The 17,209-nt window shown below is 45.9% G+C and overlaps 1 protein-coding gene across 3 annotated transcripts in view; it reads left to right on the top strand.

Annotated features, from left to right (window-relative positions):
• The window catches only part of Ampd3 (adenosine monophosphate deaminase 3), a 41,512-nt gene extending 28,412 nt beyond the window's left edge, over positions 1-13,100 (top strand). For 2 of the 3 annotated variants that reach the window (XM_013028713.1, XM_013028712.1), the window contains exons 7-15: positions 693-887; positions 1,705-1,836; positions 2,396-2,559; positions 3,165-3,291; positions 4,263-4,426; positions 5,429-5,549; positions 6,808-6,981; positions 10,857-10,967; positions 12,781-13,100. In XM_013028713.1, the coding sequence (XP_012884167.1) occupies positions 693-887; positions 1,705-1,836; positions 2,396-2,559; positions 3,165-3,291; positions 4,263-4,426; positions 5,429-5,549; positions 6,808-6,981; positions 10,857-10,967; positions 12,781-12,957 (1,365 nt within the window). In that variant the 3' untranslated portion in view covers positions 12,958-13,100. The remainder of the gene's footprint in view (positions 1-692; positions 888-1,704; positions 1,837-2,395; positions 2,560-3,164; positions 3,292-4,262; positions 4,427-5,428; positions 5,550-6,807; positions 6,982-10,856; positions 10,968-12,780) is intronic. The other variant, XM_013028714.1, reaches the window with a different exon arrangement.
• The last annotated feature ends 4,109 nt before the right edge of the window (positions 13,101-17,209 follow it).

The raw sequence follows: 17,209 nt of genomic DNA, 5'->3' as shown, positions 1-17,209 counted from the left end.
CACTGTAGCTCAAGTGGTAGAGTGCTCGCCTTGAGCTGAAGAGCTGAGGGACAGTGCCCAGGCCCAGAGTTCAAGCCCCATGACCGACAAAAAAAAAAAAAAAGTAGCCAGGTGGCTGTCCTGGAGGGGAGCACAGTGAAAAGAGTGAGTAGGGATGAGCAGGCTGAGGAAATGAAGGGACCGGGTATCAGCAGGGCCCTTACCCTAAGATTAATAACAGAAACAAATTAGGTAAAAACGGATCCTTTCTAGCTTCTGTGTGGAGAGAGTGCTTGAACCAGTGCAGCAGAAGCAGCAAAGCCAGTTATACGCTCATTGTGGATTCAGGAGTGAGAGCCTGAAGACTTGGACTTGTGTGGTAGCCCTGAGGTTGGAGAATGCTGTGTACATTTGAGATCTGTATGAAAAGAGAACTGATGGGCCTGACAGGTGTGGAGGGAGGGCGGAAGAGGAAGGGGAGGGTTGAGAATGACTCCTAGAGTTTCCAGTGTGAACAGCTGGGTGCCAGATGTGCCATTTCCTGCGAGTACGAAGCTTGGTAGAGGCTCAGGTTAGGGTCAAACTGAGGGCATCCTGGATTGGCATGTGCTGTGTCCATGGCCCAGATGGTGCTGAGGCTATGTCTGCCACATGGAGGGCTTGTTGCCAGGGAAGGTGGCCTGGCTCACCACCCCGTGGGCACTGTGTTCCAGGTGGACACGCACATCCACGCAGCAGCCTGCATGAACCAGAAGCACTTGCTGCGTTTCATCAAACACACATACCAGACGGAGCCCGACAGGACTGTGGCTAAGAAGCTAGGCCGGAAGATCACGCTTCGGCAGGTGTTTGACAGCCTGCACATGGACCCCTACGACCTCACTGTGGATTCACTGGACGTCCACGCAGTGAGTGAGCTTCTGCCCTGGGTGTCTGTAGCAGAAAGCACCTGGATTGGGAATGTGGCCCCTGGAGAAAGGGCCATGTTGTGCTTAGAGAGTGACCAGCTAGAGAAGCAACTCCCTGTTTATGGAGGGACTTTAGGGAGTTTGATGTCAGAGGCTAACAGGGCTTGGAGCGACTGTGGGACAGAGGAGGAATACATGACCTGGTGTCAGAGGGGTCCAAGTTCTAATCTCATTTCTACCTCACAGGAGTTATATGCTTTTAAGCAACTCACTTGAACTCTTATTTCCTTGCCTATAAAATGGTGATTCAATATGGCAGGTCCTCAAAAATTTAGCTGTAGAAATACCATGTACCCCAGGACTTCCAACCCTGGGCCCACACTCCAAAGAATTAGAGGCAGGGACTGGAGTGCACACTTTCACACAGATGTTCACAGCAGCACTACTCACAGTAACCAAAAGTGCTCAACAGATGAAGCGCAACCAAAATGTGGTAGATATACACACAGTGGAATATTAGCCTTAAAAAGGATGGAAGTCTTTTATAGTTGGTAGTGCACTGGCCTCAAATTATCTGCTCTCCCAGCAGGCCATGCTCCTCACCAGGGTTCCTTGGAGCACAGGGTCTTGGATACACTTTCATAGAGCACTCTCCAAAGGCCCGGACTGAGGGAATATGGTCCTGGCCGTCAGAAACTGCAGGCTTTCATACACGAAGCCACAGGGAGCACTGTACAGTGTGGACACACATAAGGGTACCTGGTAAGTCTGCAGAGGGGAATGTGTTTGGCAGCTATGAGCAGTCTCCTTCCTCCAGGGTCGGCAGACATTCCATCGATTTGACAAGTTCAACTCCAAATACAACCCTGTGGGGGCCAGTGAGCTGCGTGACTTGTATTTGAAGACTGAAAACTACCTAGGCGGAGAGTACTTTGCTCGAATGGTCAAGGTGAGTGAGTCCTCTGCCTCTCCAGGGCCTCCTCAGGCACCTGATGGCATCTGCTATAAAGAATGGGAGCCTGCATAGCCTGGGGTCCCTTCCCTTACCCAAATGCTTCTTTAGTCACCTTTTTAGTAGCTGAGGCCAGCTCTGAGGAGCCCATGTGCTCAAGCCTTTGGGCCTTGTTCCTGAGCATAGGCAGCCAGCCAGTGCTGCGCTTGCCAGTTTCAGGAAAGAGGGGAGGACATCTATCCTGGAAGAGTTCACAGCCTTCTGGTGCCCTGCCATTTCTGTTTGGAGCTTGAATTTGGCAGGGTGCGGGTTGGCTGTGTATAGACATGGCTGCTGCCTGGCCTGGCTCCACAAGGTGAAGATGCAGACCCACAGCTTTCATCCCAGAAGGAACCTGTGCTGGGGGTGGGTACCTACATGGCGGCGTGGGGGATATAGATCTACTGGCCTGACTGCCTTCAGCCGCTTGGCCAAGTGAGCCTTGAGCGCAACTGGGGGCTGGGTCTCCTGTGTAGCTGGGAGGCTCTTGGATTGACCTGGTTCTTTTTGGTACCAGGAGGTGGCCCGGGAGCTAGAAGAGAGCAAGTACCAGTACTCAGAGCCACGCCTTTCCATCTATGGCCGAAGTCCCGAAGAATGGCCCAACCTAGCCCGATGGTTTATCCAGCACAAGGTCTACTCACCCAACATGCGCTGGATCATCCAGGTGCCCCGGATCTAGTAAGCATAATCTTCCCCACATCCTCTAGAGAGGTGTCTGTCCTGCATGGGCACCTGTGCACACTAGAGAGGGGCAGGCCTATTCCTGTGTCAGCTTAGGTCCCCCTCCTTTCCCTAGGGAGGAGTGGTTGGCATGAGATTTCAACTCTTGTTCTGTGTATGTGTGTGCCAAGGCTTTGTGGGGGATGATCACCCTTGCCTTCTTCTCACTGAAGGTTTGTGTGGATTGGGGGCTATGAAGTGATACGCTATTGGCCTACATCACTGACCCCTCCTTGACTGTCACTCAGAGTGCCTCTCTCCTCCGAGAAGACCGGGGACCTGAGCTGAGGGCCACAGACCCTGGCTTACTGGGAAATTTAAGGACTCCATCTTCAGACCTTGATCAGCCTGAAACCCACCAACCCATTCCCACAATGCCTCTGGCTTGAGACAGTGCCCCTGATAGGCACTTTACGTTTGTAAAGTGCTGCCTGGTATTACAGAGGTTTCTGACAGTGGAGGAGGAAGGCTACAGCTGACTACTTTCACTCCCAGAGGCCAGTCTTTGACAAGCCAGGGTCACTCTGGGATCCACCTAACAAATGAGTCTTGCTTCCCTCCAGTGACATATTTAGGTCAAAGAAGCTACTGCCAAACTTTGGGAAGATGCTGGAGAACATCTTTCTGCCTCTTTTCAAGGCCACAATCAACCCCCAAGATCACCGGGAGCTTCACCTGTTCCTCAAATACGTAAGTGGGGTGGGGGCCTAGGCAAGCTCAGTGTTGCAGAGGAGGTGGCTTTCCCCGGGGGCCTAGTCAGGCTTCCTGTCCCCCCCCCCACATACTATGGCTTCTTGTCTCAGATTATGGAGCCCTGTATCCTAAGTATGGAGTCATCAGCCCCAAGAAGCTGACTCTCTAAACTAAGGGGGCATCTGTAGGATGGAAGTCCCCTGGGAATGTGGCCCCCACCGGGACCAGGGATGCAGCTGACATTTGCCTCACGTCTTGCTGCCCTGCCCAGTTGTACACCACAGGGTCACGTCAGCCTCACAGTTACCCTGTTTTTGTTTTGTTTTTTAATCTCTGATGTGTTAGTAAGCAGCAGAGCAGTTCTACCACTTTCTTGCTTGGCAATATCTGTGCCTAATCTCCTCAAGAAGCTAGGAACTTTGCAGGGCTCTTGTGAGTATTAAACAGAGCTCACTGACAGCCCTTCATGTGGGATTCGTATGCAGGAGAACCCAACTCCATGACATATTGCCTCCCAGGTAGGGCAGTCAGCCTGAGGCCTTGGGTGGGCAGGGCAGGGCAGGGCAGGGCAGGGCAGGAGTGGGCTTGGAGAGAAGGGACTGGTGTGGACTCAAGTGGACCTGAGCGAAAACTGGAGGGAGCAGGAGGGAAAAGGCCAGATGCTCCCAGGTGCCCAGCTTTATAGAAGGTGGAGGATGTATCATTTGGAGACTCCTGCCAACAATAAGGGGAGAGCAGGGAGGAAGGCGAGGGATGGCAGGGAGAGAGAGAGAGACGAGGGCAGGGGGAGGGGCTGTTTAGGTATTTGGGGCTGCAGACTGGGGAGGAATGGGGCCTTCTCCAGCTGAAGTGTAAATTCCTGGACTCAGGCTTCCAGCAGCTCAGCTCTGGGCCACAGGACGCTGAGCACAGCCTGAGTCTGTCTTGTTCCACCTTGGTTTGATGCTTAGGATCTTCCCCTTACACAGGTAACAGGGTTCGACAGCGTGGATGATGAGTCTAAGCACAGTGACCACATGTTCTCAGAAAAGAGCCCCAGCCCAGACATCTGGACCAGCGAGCAGAACCCCCCGTACAGCTACTACCTGTACTACATGTATGCCAACATCATGGTGCTCAACAACCTCCGCAGGTGGGTGAGGCGTGCCACCTGCTCTATCAATGCTCTATCACCTGCCTCTATCAATGACCCCTCCCTGTGCAGAACGCGTACAGCACACTCCCACGTGTCTGTGTGTACTTCAGCCAACACACCTGTCCGTGTGCTCATGTGGATATTTTCCAGGAAACTACACAAGGCACGTATCACATAATCACAATCAGTCATGCCTATTATAATGCCCAAGTCAATATAGACGTGTACAGTGACGTGACACACCACCACATACACCCACATGTTCGTATGTACACATACTCACCAACACACATCTCCGTGTGGTCTGTATAGCCCCGAGACAGTAGAAACACAGGACATGCAGGTTTACTTGCCAATGAATGCAATGTGAACACTTGCATTTGGTGCTTTCCACGTGAGTCATGCTGCTGTGAGATAGGCACTGTCCAGGCATTGGACAGACAAAGAGCCAAATAGACTCAACTCCCACAAGTAGCCTCACGTGCACACACCCTACCATCATATCCACAGCCAAAGGTACCAACTGCAGTTGAGCGAAGAGGCCTGGGCTTGGGGTAGAGGCAATCTTGAGCTGAGGTTCTAGCTTTGCTTTTGACCTGCTCAGTGGCTTTGAGCTCAGATCTCACTCTCTCCTGGTCTTCGTTTGCCCATTTCTATAACAGAGAGGGTGGACTTGCTGGTTTTTCGTGTTGTGTCCGGCTCTGAGGTCTCTGAGTGAGGGACGCAGACCTGGAGAGGAGGTGGGTAGAGATGCCAGCATCGCCCTTGACAGATGGGCTCTATCTCTGCTTGGGAGATCATGCCTTTTGGCTCTGAATGGCTCTGGGCCTGGGAGTCTGCATTTTAGGAGTCATTTCTAGGGTGCACTAGGGGCCAGTTGTGCTTAGTTGTGCTGTGGTGACAGTCTCCTCTGGAGCAAGTAGGTTCTGGGCTGGGAGTGTGGGCCCCAGGCTGTGAACCAAGAGTGCTTTCTGACCTGGAGCCTCCCTTCTCCTACAGAGAGCGAGGCCTGAGCACATTTCTGTTCCGGCCTCACTGTGGGGAGGCTGGCTCCATCACCCACCTGGTATCTGCCTTCCTAACTGCTGACAACATTTCCCATGGACTACTCCTCAAGAAGGTAAGTGGGTGCCTTGGGTCCGCTGAGGCTCCCGTCCTACTGCTGAAAGCCTCTAGTAGATCATGAGTTTCTTTTTCTGAATCAGGCTATCTATGGTTATCTTGGATTCATTTTTAATTATGAAAGTCATATAACCAGACACATCTCAATTTCCCCAAAAGTAAAGAAATGAAAATCTCCTTGCAATCACTTAATAGAAAGAACTTTATTAGTTCTTTTTAAAGCAATTCCAACACTCATCTTTCTTTCATCTACGGCATATTTTTAAAACATTTATTATGGTTGCCTGTAATCCTGGCTGCTCAGGAAGCTGCAATGTGAAGATTGTAGTATGAAGCTAGCCTGGGCAGGAAAGTCTGTGAGACTCTTTTATCTCCAATTACCAAAAAGCCAGAACTAGAGCTGTAGCTCAAGTGATAGAGTACAGTTAGCCTTGAGTAAAAAAAATAAATCTCAGGGACAATGCCCAGGTGCTGAGTTTGAGCCCCCAAACTGGCACAAAACACACAATAAACACAGAATTCAGAATCACATTTTCCTGCACTACATTATAATACCCAGGCTCCTCATGTTATAGGCCTTGTAGATGAACAATGGCATTTTCATCTATAAGCCACTTGCCTGGTTGGGGGAGGGGTGGGGTGGTGTCAGCAGCTGTCTAGCTTCTCCTGCCATGTCAATCATGCTACTGTGGACTCTGGGTGTCAGTCTTCCCAGAGGAATACAGTTTGTTAAACTGCTCCTGTGCCACAGTCCCGGTGGACCCACCCTCAGTTCTCATTTCAGTATGGGCGATGTTGCAAATTATACCTGTTGTAGCCCATCCAGCTCAGCCCCTACTAGTCTCTTCATGGTTCATCTCTGAGAGGGTACTATTTAGTCTCACCGAGGTTGTTTCCCATCAAACAACAAACTCCACGTGTGCAGGTCTCATGGCATGGCGCCTTAGGGAAGCACTTTAGGGAGGTGAATAGAAGATGAAAAACGAGGCCCCCTTCTTTCCTTCCTCCAGCTGCGCCTCCAACTGGAAGCCAAGAGTGGGTACTTCAAACTGGGCAGGAGGCCATTGCCCATGGGGCTAGCATGCAGCAATGGGAGGAACACGGGGGGGGGGAAGGAAAGGGTTTGTATGACTTTAGGGAACTTTGGCTCAGTTGGGGACCTGCACAGATACTGCCCAACTTGTGGTTTCCACTGATGAATGCTTGCCCTCCCTCCATGATGGTGCGTGTCACAGCGTATGGTGGTTTTCTTGCAGAGTCCGGTATTGCAGTATCTCTACTACCTTGCTCAGATCCCCATTGCCATGTCTCCTCTTAGCAACAACAGCCTATTCCTGGAATATTCTAAGAACCCTCTTCGGGAATTCCTGCACAAGGGACTGCACGTTTCTCTCTCCACCGACGACCCCATGCAGTTCCACTACACCAAGGTGAGGGTCTGTGGGGAGGGAAGGCAGTGGTGTCCCAGCAGGCCTCAGTCCAGACCTGGCCTTTCTCAGTGGGAAAACAAGCTAGGGCTCAGTTTGTCTTTAGGGGTCGGCTGGTGAGGAAAGATGTCTTTCTTCCCATAACCCACTTTGGAGTCCTGAGCTCTTGAAGGTAGTTTTATTCATCTCTGCCTTTCTCCATTTTCCCTTTGTTTGGTATGTCTAGCCCTGTAACCTGTATTGTATTCCTCTTCATCTATAAAATAGGCATAAAATGACCTCTGCCTTCATTACGACAATGAGCTAGAATGTACTATAACAGGGGCTAAGACATCTGTACTTAGCATGCATATGAGGTGTATTTTTATTAATATTATTACACTTGGGATCTCTGGGGGAAAGAAAAAAGAAAGGCGATGTCATCTATGGGAACCAGCTGCAAGTATTCCTGCACTTGCTAGACTGGTGCCCTACTGTTTCCACACCTCTAGCTGTTGTCTGCATGTTTTTTGTTGTTGCTGTGTTTGTTGGTTGTGGGGCTTGAACTCTGGGCCTGGAGGTTGTCCCTGCACTCTTCAGCTCAAGGCGAGTGCTCTACCACTTGAGCCACAGCACCACTTCCAGTTTTCTGGTGGTTAATTGGAGTCTCATGGACCTTCCTGCCAGGGCTGGCTTTCAACTGCAATCCTCAGATCTCAGTTTCCTGAGTAGCTAGGATGACAGGCGTGAGCCACCGGTGCCGGCTGCACTGGTTATTGTGATGGTGGGTCTCACTTTTTGTCTGTCCTGACCTGACCTGCAATCCTACTGTGCCTTCCCCTTATGGGGAAATCAAATATGTGCCACTGTGCCTAGCCATTGTACTTCTCCTGTAGCAGCTGGAATTACAGGCCTGTGCCACTGTACTCAGCAATTGGTTGAAAATTGGGGAGGGTAGGTGTAGATTCCTCAAACTTTTTTTTTTTGTCGGTCATGGGGCTTGAACTCTGGGCCTGTGTGCTGTCCTTCAGCTCTTCAGCTCAAGGTGAGTGCTCTACCGCTTGAGCCACAGTGCCACTTCCGGTTTTCTAGTGGTTTATTGGAGATAAGAGTCTCACGGACTTTCCTGCCTGGGCTGGCTTTGAACTGCGATCCTCAGATCTCAGCCTCCTGAGTAGTTAGGATTACAGGCATGAGCCACCGGTGCCCGGCAATTCCTCAAACTTTTATACCTGGGCTGGTTTTAAATTGTAATTTCCTAACTTAAGTCTCCTGAGTAGCCAGAATTACAGGCTTGAGCCGCTATTTTGAGCTTAATGGCACATTTTGATATTAACAAGATCAGTCACTAATTAGCAAAAATACAAACACTGGAGTTGTCTAGCACCAAGCTTATCCAGGTTTCTGGGCTGTAGACCCCTTTGTGCTCTGAAGAGTTGAAGCCCTCAAAGAGTTATAGTTGATACAAGTTATATCTACTGATATTTGCTATGTTAGAAACTAATGAAAAATTTAAAAATATTTATTAGTGAACTTAAGTGTTAATAAATACCATTTTTTAATGAAAAATACTTCTAAAAATACCAAGGAGTAGCATTGTTTTTCAATTTTGCAAATCTCCTTAATGTCTTACTTAATAGAAGACATCTGGAGTCTCATGTCTAATTCTATAATTTGTTGATAAAGCATCTGAAAATAATCTTGCTTAGCAAAAATACATAGTTGGCAAGGAGAGTTAAGTTTCAAAAGGTCTTTAGGTCTACAAGTCCTTGGACCACACTTGAAGAACCACTGATCCAGAAGATGGAGGCAATGAGATAGATGGGGAAAAGATTACAGGAAAGCTGGTGATTCATGACAGACATTTCACATCACAGAAGAGAAAATAGGACCACAGCCCCAACCTAGCCCTTTTGGGATTACATTATCTCGCCTCGTGTCTTAAGATCATTTCTCATTCATAATCTTCCATCTCTGATCTTACTATACTCACATTAACTTTTATTTTTGGACAATCATCCCCAGCCCCCAAATCCTGGGGCTTCAACTCAGGGCTTTGGTGCTGTCCCTGAGCTTTTTACTTAAGGCTAGCATTCTACCATTTGAACCACAGCACCACTTCCTGCTTTTCCTGAGTAGTTTACTGGAGATAACAGCCTCATAGACTTTTCTGCCCCAACTAGTTTTGAAATTTGATCCTCAGATCCCAGCCTCCTGAGTAGCTAGGATTACAGCTGTGAGCCACCAGCACCTGGCACTTTTGGACAATCTTTTTTTTTTTTTTTTTTTTTGCGGGGGGGTCCGGTCGTGGGGCTTGAACTCTGGGCCTGGGCGCTGTCCCTCAGCTCTTCAGCTCAGGACTAACGCTCTACCTCTACCACTTGAGCCACAGTGCCACTTCCGGCTTTTTTCTTTTTGCTTATGTGGTGCTGAGGAATCGAACCCAGGGCCTCATGCATTCAAGGCAAGCGCTCTACCACTGAGCCATCTTCCCAGCCCCGACTTTTGGACAATCTTAAGAAAACATTGTAGTAAGTTAAAAAAAGCAAAGCTGAAGAGCTGGTACCAAAAATAAGCTTGTCTAGAATGGTGTTAAACTTCTGTAGAAGACTGCTTAGTCTGGACCCAACAGACCAGACCAATATGGACTACTAGTAGTAACTGTTTTGATTGGTTATTGGAGGCCATGGAGCTAATTAACTAAGCTACAATTAACTAAGCTGTAACCAATATACTTGTTGATTAAACGATTGCTAATTACATTATTCCTATTCCTCACTTGGTTTTTCCTTAAAGGATGTTGGATCATGTGGTTGGTTAGTTCTTAGACTGTACTACTTCAGGGAAATGTACCATTTATGTGTCTTTTTTGTTTTGATTTGCTTGAGTAAAAGAGCAAAATTTAATTGACCTAGGGAAATCCCTTTTAACAGGAATTGCTCTGCTTGATGTTGATGGCTTGTGCTTATAATCCTAGCTACATTAAGAGACTGATATATGAGGATTGCAGTTTGAAGCCAGCCAGTCTCTTTTCTCCAATTAACCAGCAAAAGCTAGAACTAGAGATGTGGCTGAAGTGGTAGAGCAACAGCTGTGAGCAAAAAAGTTGAGTGAGGGGCTGGGAAGGTGGCTCAGTTGTAGAGCGCTTGCCTTGCATGCCTGAGGCCCTGGGTTTGATTCCTCAGCACCAAATAAGCAAAAAGAAAAAAGCCGGAAGTGGCGCTGTGGCTCAAATGGTAGAGCACTAGCCTTGAGCTGAAGAGCTGAGGGATAGCGCCCAGGCCCAGAGTTCAGGCCCCACGACTGGACCTCCCCGCCCTCCCCAGCCAAAAAAAAAAGTTGAGTGAAAGCTGGGTGCCTATGGCTCATGCATGGAATCCTAGGGGTGCCCATGGCTCTTGCATGGAATCCCAGCTACAAAGGAGGTCCTGAGATCTGAAGATTGCAATTCAAAGCCAATGTGGGCAGGAAAGACTGTGACACTCATCTTCAATTAATCACTAAAACTCTGGAAGTGGAACTGTGGCTCAAGTGGTAGAGCACTAGCCTTGAGGAAAATAAGAGAAAAAAAAACCCTCAGGGACAGTGCTTAGGCTTTGACTGGCACAAGGAAAACCACCTAGATTGTCACGTGGAGCAGACTGACATCCCCAATGACAGGCATCAGGTTTCAAAAGGACAGCTGCTTAATACTGGTCAACAAACAAATGAAAGGCATAAATGTGCTTTTATTTCCAATAAACCATGAACTCACATGAGAAGATCTTAAAAATTGGCAATTTTAGGTGTGATCTTGCTTGATCCAGATGCCATGTACATTGTTTTTAGCTTGGGAGATCTGTGAAGTTTGGAAGTGGACGTTTTCCTGTCTAATCCATGTGCTTTGGGGGAGGGTGTAGGAAGCACTGATGGAGGAATATGCCATTGCAGCACAAGTATGGAAGCTGAGCACGTGTGACCTGTGTGAGATTGCCAGGAACAGTGTGCTGCAGAGCGGCCTCTCACATCAGGTATGGTGCATGATGGGGCTGTTGGTCCCTCCCATCCTTTTAACAAATGGGCGAAGAGTGTCTACTGTGTGGCAGGTGTCCGCTAAATTCTAGGATTCATGAGAGACAGAACAAACAGTGCCTTTGAGCATAGACAGGCAGGCCAGGGACAATCCTTAGGAGTCACCTGAACTTCATGGCTGCTCACTCAAGTTTTTCAGTGCTGTACTCAAGGTCACCTCTTTGAAGAGGCCTTCCCTGGTCATCTATTCCGAAGCAGACACACACTTGTCCTCCTCCTCTATCCGCTTCTTCTGCCTTTCTTCATAGCTTTTATCACTACAGACAACACGTGCACGTCTTTCTCTCTAGAATGGAAGCTGAGCACTGGGGCTTGTTCCACATTTTATCCATAGACTAGAATCATGCTGGCAAAGAGCAGGCACGCTGTTCCTCTGGAATAGCTGAGAACCAGGCACCAGCATTTTTTTGTATAGCTTCCTGCATGATTCTGACATAGAGCTGGTAGTGGGAACATTCTCTGGCTGCTTCTTGGGTACTTCCCTTGGGGATGTTAGTAATATTGTGGGTGATGATACAGGAACTTTTTAAAAATAATTAGGATTTTTATTCAGAGAAAGTCTCTGTTGGATTCATTGAGCTACCTCAATGCACATGTCTACTTTAATTATGCAACTCTGAGATTCAAAGTTTCAATGAAGTCACAGAGTAATAACTATTTTTATCAGGTAAGGCATGGCTCACCTACGGAACTTCACGTGGACATACTCCTCAAACCCTATTAATATACAAATAGTTTTTCTTAATTGTGAAAATACCGTACAGAGGGGTTACAATTACATGAACAAAGTAATGAGTACATTTCTTATCAAGCATTGTTGCCTCCTCCTTTGTTTCTCCTTCCCATCTCCTCCCCGCTGTCCACAGTGCCCCCCCCCACCCCGTGCCAAAGTTGTAAGGTTCGTTTTTCAACATAATGTCTTGTACATCTCATTGTTGCAATGGGTCCACCTGTATCCCTATTTAAACAATTTGTTTTTTTCCCTTCTCCTCCACAAATTATACCAACATCAAATACAGTGAAAACGGGTTATACTGTGGGGGAGGGACATACAAAGCAACAAAGAAATATCTTATATGTTAGAAACAATAGCAAGAAAGAAAAAACATTTGAGTCCTGGAGGAATATCAATACCAAATTTCAAACTTTACTACAAAGCCATAGTAATCAAAACAGCTTGGTACTGGCACAAGAACAGACCTCAGGACCAGTGGAATAGAATTGAAAACCCAGAAATGAACCCACAGACCTATAGCCATCTAATCTTTGATAAGGGAGCTAAACAAATAGAATGGAAGAAAGACAGCCTCTTCAGTAAATGGTGCCGGCAAAATGGGTGAATCACTTGTAGAAAACTAAAGCTAGATCCTTATATATCACCCTGCACCAGAGTCAACTCCAAATGGATCAGAGACCTCAGAGTCAAAACAGGGAAGATTTTTTAAAGCTTAAGTTTTTATGTAGTTGCTCCTATGACTTGTCCTCCCCAGAAACTTGTCTCTCTGCCCTTGTCACCTCAGGAGGGATTCTTAATTAATCTTAAGACCTTACTACCCATGGCAGCTTCTTTCCTTTCTGGTCAAGGAAGTCCTAGGCATGAAGGGACTGAGATCAGGTGACATCCTCAAGAACATGGAGGCCAGGAAGGATTTTGAGTGCTATGGATGATGTCCTGATTGAGGAACTGCTTCAGGGGAACCAATCTGTTTGCTGGGGCTAAAATCAAAGCTGCCTATTTTCTTTGTTCCCTAGGAAAAACAGAAGTTTTTGGGAGAGAACTATTATAAAGAAGGACCTGAAGGAAACGACATCCGAAAGACAAATGTGGCTCAGATTCGGATGGCATTCCGATACGAGACTTTATGCAATGAGCTTAGCTTCCTGTCTGATGCCATGAAATCTGAAGAGATCACAGCCCTGACCAAATAGGTCCATCATTCAACATGCACATTCACTTTTTGGTTTAATTTCAGGTCTGTGGGGGCTAGTGGACAAGATACCAAGATAGGACTTTCTCTGTGAAGAGAAGCCTCTGAAGAAGTTTCTAACTTGTGATTTGCACTGCTCACTTTTTTGGGGGGTGTGTATGTCAGTTGTGGGGCTTGAACTCAGGGACTGGGTACTATCTGTGTGCTTTTTTACTCAAGGCTAGCGCTTTATCACTTTGAGCCACTGTGCCACTTCCAGTTTCCTGGTGGTTAATTGGAGATAAATACTCTACTGTCTGGGTTAGCTTTGAACTGTGATAATCAGATCTCAGCCTCCTGAGTAGCTAGGATTATAGATGTAAGCCACTGGTACCCAGCCTTGTATTAATATGTCTGAGTGAGAGATGGGAGCTTCTGCTCAGGGATCTGGCACTTGTCTGAAGTTCCTCATTTTCCACTTATTTCTCTTGTAACCACCAGTGCTAGAATTGTCAGTCAAATGCCGGGCAACATGAAGTCTGTGTGTTTTCTGCCACCTTCCCTAGGTCAGTCCTGTAGGCTTACTTGCTGGTTGTTTATTTCAGCCCCTCCCTGGCTGATTGCCTTAAACACAATCAATTTCAAAGTTCCCTTTCATAAAGGGCCTACTTTGAGAGAAAACAGAAGACTCCTTTCTAGGAAATTTTATGTTAAAAAAATGAATTTCTTAACCTATTCTCTTTAGCCCTCCTCCTTCCTCTTTAGTTGGAAGCCATATATGCTCATTAATAGTCACTTCTATTTTATGTTGATTTCCTTTACTAGAGAGTGAAGGTTTTCTGTGGACCCTCATGGACCTCTTCAAGGTGAGGGAAGAAACAGGGTGAGTGAGATTCAGGGGGCTGTCAAAGTGACTCTTGTCAGTTTTACACTAGAGCTGTTAATATTTTCACTTGAATGAAGGATTCTGAAAAGCACAGGACCATATGGTCTGTACCTTTCACTCCAGTATCCTACAATTTATAATCCAATTAGCCTTTTACCTATTCAGAGTTATGCCAGAGAAGTGTCATTTGCTTAAAGTTACACAATTTATGACAACAGGATTAGAACTCACTTTTCCTGTTCCCAATTCACTCTTTGCTCACTATTCTACTAGGCATCACAAATACTACACTGAACAATAACAATAAGAAACCTGTAACATGGCGCATTTTATTTTAAAGGAAAAAATCTCTCTTCACTATAAAATTTCCTTCAGAAGATAATAGTGGCCCCCAGGCCAGGTAGAAAGCATTTTTGAAGTCCAGTCTGAAGTTAAGCTTTGTCAATGTACTCTTCATTGTTGTAATTAGTGCCTGGCACATAGTAGGTGCTCAACAAATGCACATGGAATAACTGGATTAATTTCTCTTTCAGCAAGTATATAAGCTCTGAGTACTTAACAAGCTTCTCATGGACCTTCTATCTAACCATTTTGAATTTGAAGACACCCAATTTTGCTTGGGGTATGCTTACTTCACTTCAGATTGTCTTGTCCTGTGTCATGCCTCCCCCTCCAATGGTCAGTTTAGCATATGGAAGTATAAATATCATCTTTTTAGTGGGAAACTATGTATGCTATGTTATAGAGCTACTTGTGACATTGAATAAAAAGACATCACCTTAGGGATTATTTTTGAAATGCCTCCATTTGTATATATTTGCTCTAACATAGAAAGAATTGTATAGTTTTTCATTGTCATTCTACCTGTATCAAATATTTTTAAAAATTATTAAATAAAATCTACTAGGACTATGACCCAATAATTTATAACAATTTAAAGTTAGTGTCTTAAGTGTTTTAAGTTTTTATTCTTTGCAATTGAGCATAATGAAAACTATTAATAACAATTGACTTACTTTTACTAAGGCTAAGGCATAGATGATATTCACTAGGCAAACAAGCCAAAGCTTACTGACCTCTAACTTCTGCTATTAATAGTTGTCATCCATCTTCATTTATTTTCCTTTTGCTATTGTCTTCTTGGCTCCCCAACTTGTGTGATTTTTGCCCGTCCTACAAGTTTTCTAGACACTTTTTCTCCAGTACTTCGAACTCTCATTAAATCACTTTTTATGAGCCTGTTAGATGATCCCTGCTCTTTGGTTTGCTGTGATGATCCTCATCACAGTTCCTGAGTAGCTAGGATTACAATCATAAGCCACTGGCACCCAGTTATTGACCCAGGTTTCTAAAGAAATGGTTTTCAAGGCAATGTTTTCTCTCTTACTCCAAAGGCCTAAAGTTCGTTTTGTATGTTCAAAATGTACTGTGGAAACAATCATCATTGCTCTTTGTCTAACACAGGATGCAGATCCTGGGTTGGAATTATCAGAGCCTATTCCCAGACCTTTACTTTCTCTTGGATTAAAGCAGAGGGAAAGCACATCCTGCTGGCTTACTGTTTATTCCTGAGGAGTACCCCGATGAAACAATATTCATCTTTTCCTGGATTTGTAGACACAAATGAAGTACACTGATGGTTGTGTATACCTAAATGTTGTGAATGACCTGTGACTGGTAAGTATAAATCCAATAAAAGGAACACAGGTCACAGATATACAACAGCTTCTTGGAAATTTTTGTACCCTCAGCCTCTAAAGAGGTTCCTAGTAAGAGAAAGACAAGATAGTAAGACTACAAATATATGATTAACAAAATACATGTAAGGTTTAAGTGTTGTGTGTGTGTGTGTGTGTGAGAGAGAGAGAGAGAGAGAGAGAGAGAGATGGTGCTAGGGCTTGCCTGCATTGCCTCATTGCTATTGCTTAACTTTTCTGCTCAAGGCTGGTACTCTACCATTTGAGCTATGCTTCTACTTCCAGCTTTTTGCGTGTTAATAGGAAATGAGTCAGATTTGTATTATTGGGCTGGCTTTTAAGCTATGATCTTCAGAGCTCAGCTTCTGAGTAGCTAGGATTACAGATATGGCCTTATCAGCACCCTTTTTCCTTTTGGTGATTTTGAACTCAGGGCCTCCTGTTTGCTAGGCAGGTGCTCTACTGTCACATCTCTAGTTCTTTATTGTGATGGAAAATTTTAAGTTGAGGTCATGGGTTTTTAAAGTTGGACCAAGGTCCAACTTTTTTTTTTTTTGCCGGTTCTGGGGCTTGAACTCAAGGCTTGGGTTCTGTCCCTGAACTATTTTGTTCAAGGCTAGTGCTCTACCACTTGAGCCCCAGCTCCACTTTCAGCTTTTTGCTGGAAGTTAATTTCAATTGGAGAGTAACAGACTTTTCTGCCAGAACTGGCTTCAAACTTTGATCCTCAGATTTCAGCCTCCTGAGTGGCTGAGCCACTGGTGCTGGTTTGTTCCAACTACTTTTTGACTTCCTGTTGTGGCAAGGATAACAGGTAAACCTTTATCCTCCCAGTTTCAGCCTCCTACAAAGCTAAGTGGACAGGTACAAGCCACCATATCCAGCTGTAAGTTAAGAAGGGGCCTTGCAACTTTTTCTGCTCAGGCTGGCTTCAAACTAATCTTCCTAGGAACTGTGTAGTCTCCCAATTAGCTAGGAGGATAGACACAAGCCTCTAGAACCTAGCTTTTATGAATTTTGATAAAAAATGTGAATTTTTCACAGTACAATGATGATATAACATCAACAATTTGAAGCCAGGCACCAGTGGCTCATGCCTGTAATCCTAGCTACTTAGGAGGCTGAGATCTGAGGATCATTGTTCAAAGCCAGGAGGAAAGTCCGTGACCCTCTTACCTCCAACAAACCACCAGAAAACTGGAAGTGGTGCTATGGCTCAAGTAGCAGGAATGCTTGCTTTGAGCTGAAGAGCTCAGGGACTGCGCCAAGGCCCAGAGTTCAAGCCCCACAACCAAAAAAAAAAAAAAAAGCAACCCCCCCCAACCAACCCCAAACCATCAGCAAGTCTGAATATGTTGCCTCCCCCCTTTTTGGGGGTCAGTCATGGGGCTTGAGCTCAGAGACTGCACCCAAACCCTGAGCTCTTTTGCTCAAGGCTAGCGCTTCACCACTTTAAGCACTGTTGCCACTTCTGGATTTTAAGTGGTTAATTGGAGATAAAGCAGGCTGGCTTTGAAATACATTTCTCAAATCTCAGCCTCCCCAGTGGTTAGAATTACAAGTGTGAGCCACCGTCATCAGGCTTGCCTCTTACTCTTATACATTTTTTTTCCTCTTAGCACTAAGATTCTAGAATGTTTCTCTACATTCTTAAATCATGGAAATAATTTTACAAGAAAAACACAAAACTA

The sequence above is a fragment of the Dipodomys ordii genome, unplaced genomic scaffold, assembly GCF_000151885.1.
Source record: "Dipodomys ordii isolate 6190 unplaced genomic scaffold, Dord_2.0 Scaffold113, whole genome shotgun sequence".
In the NCBI taxonomy this organism is placed as follows: Eukaryota; Metazoa; Chordata; class Mammalia; order Rodentia; family Heteromyidae; genus Dipodomys; species Dipodomys ordii.
This window is presented reverse-complemented; position numbering and strand designations above follow the sequence as displayed.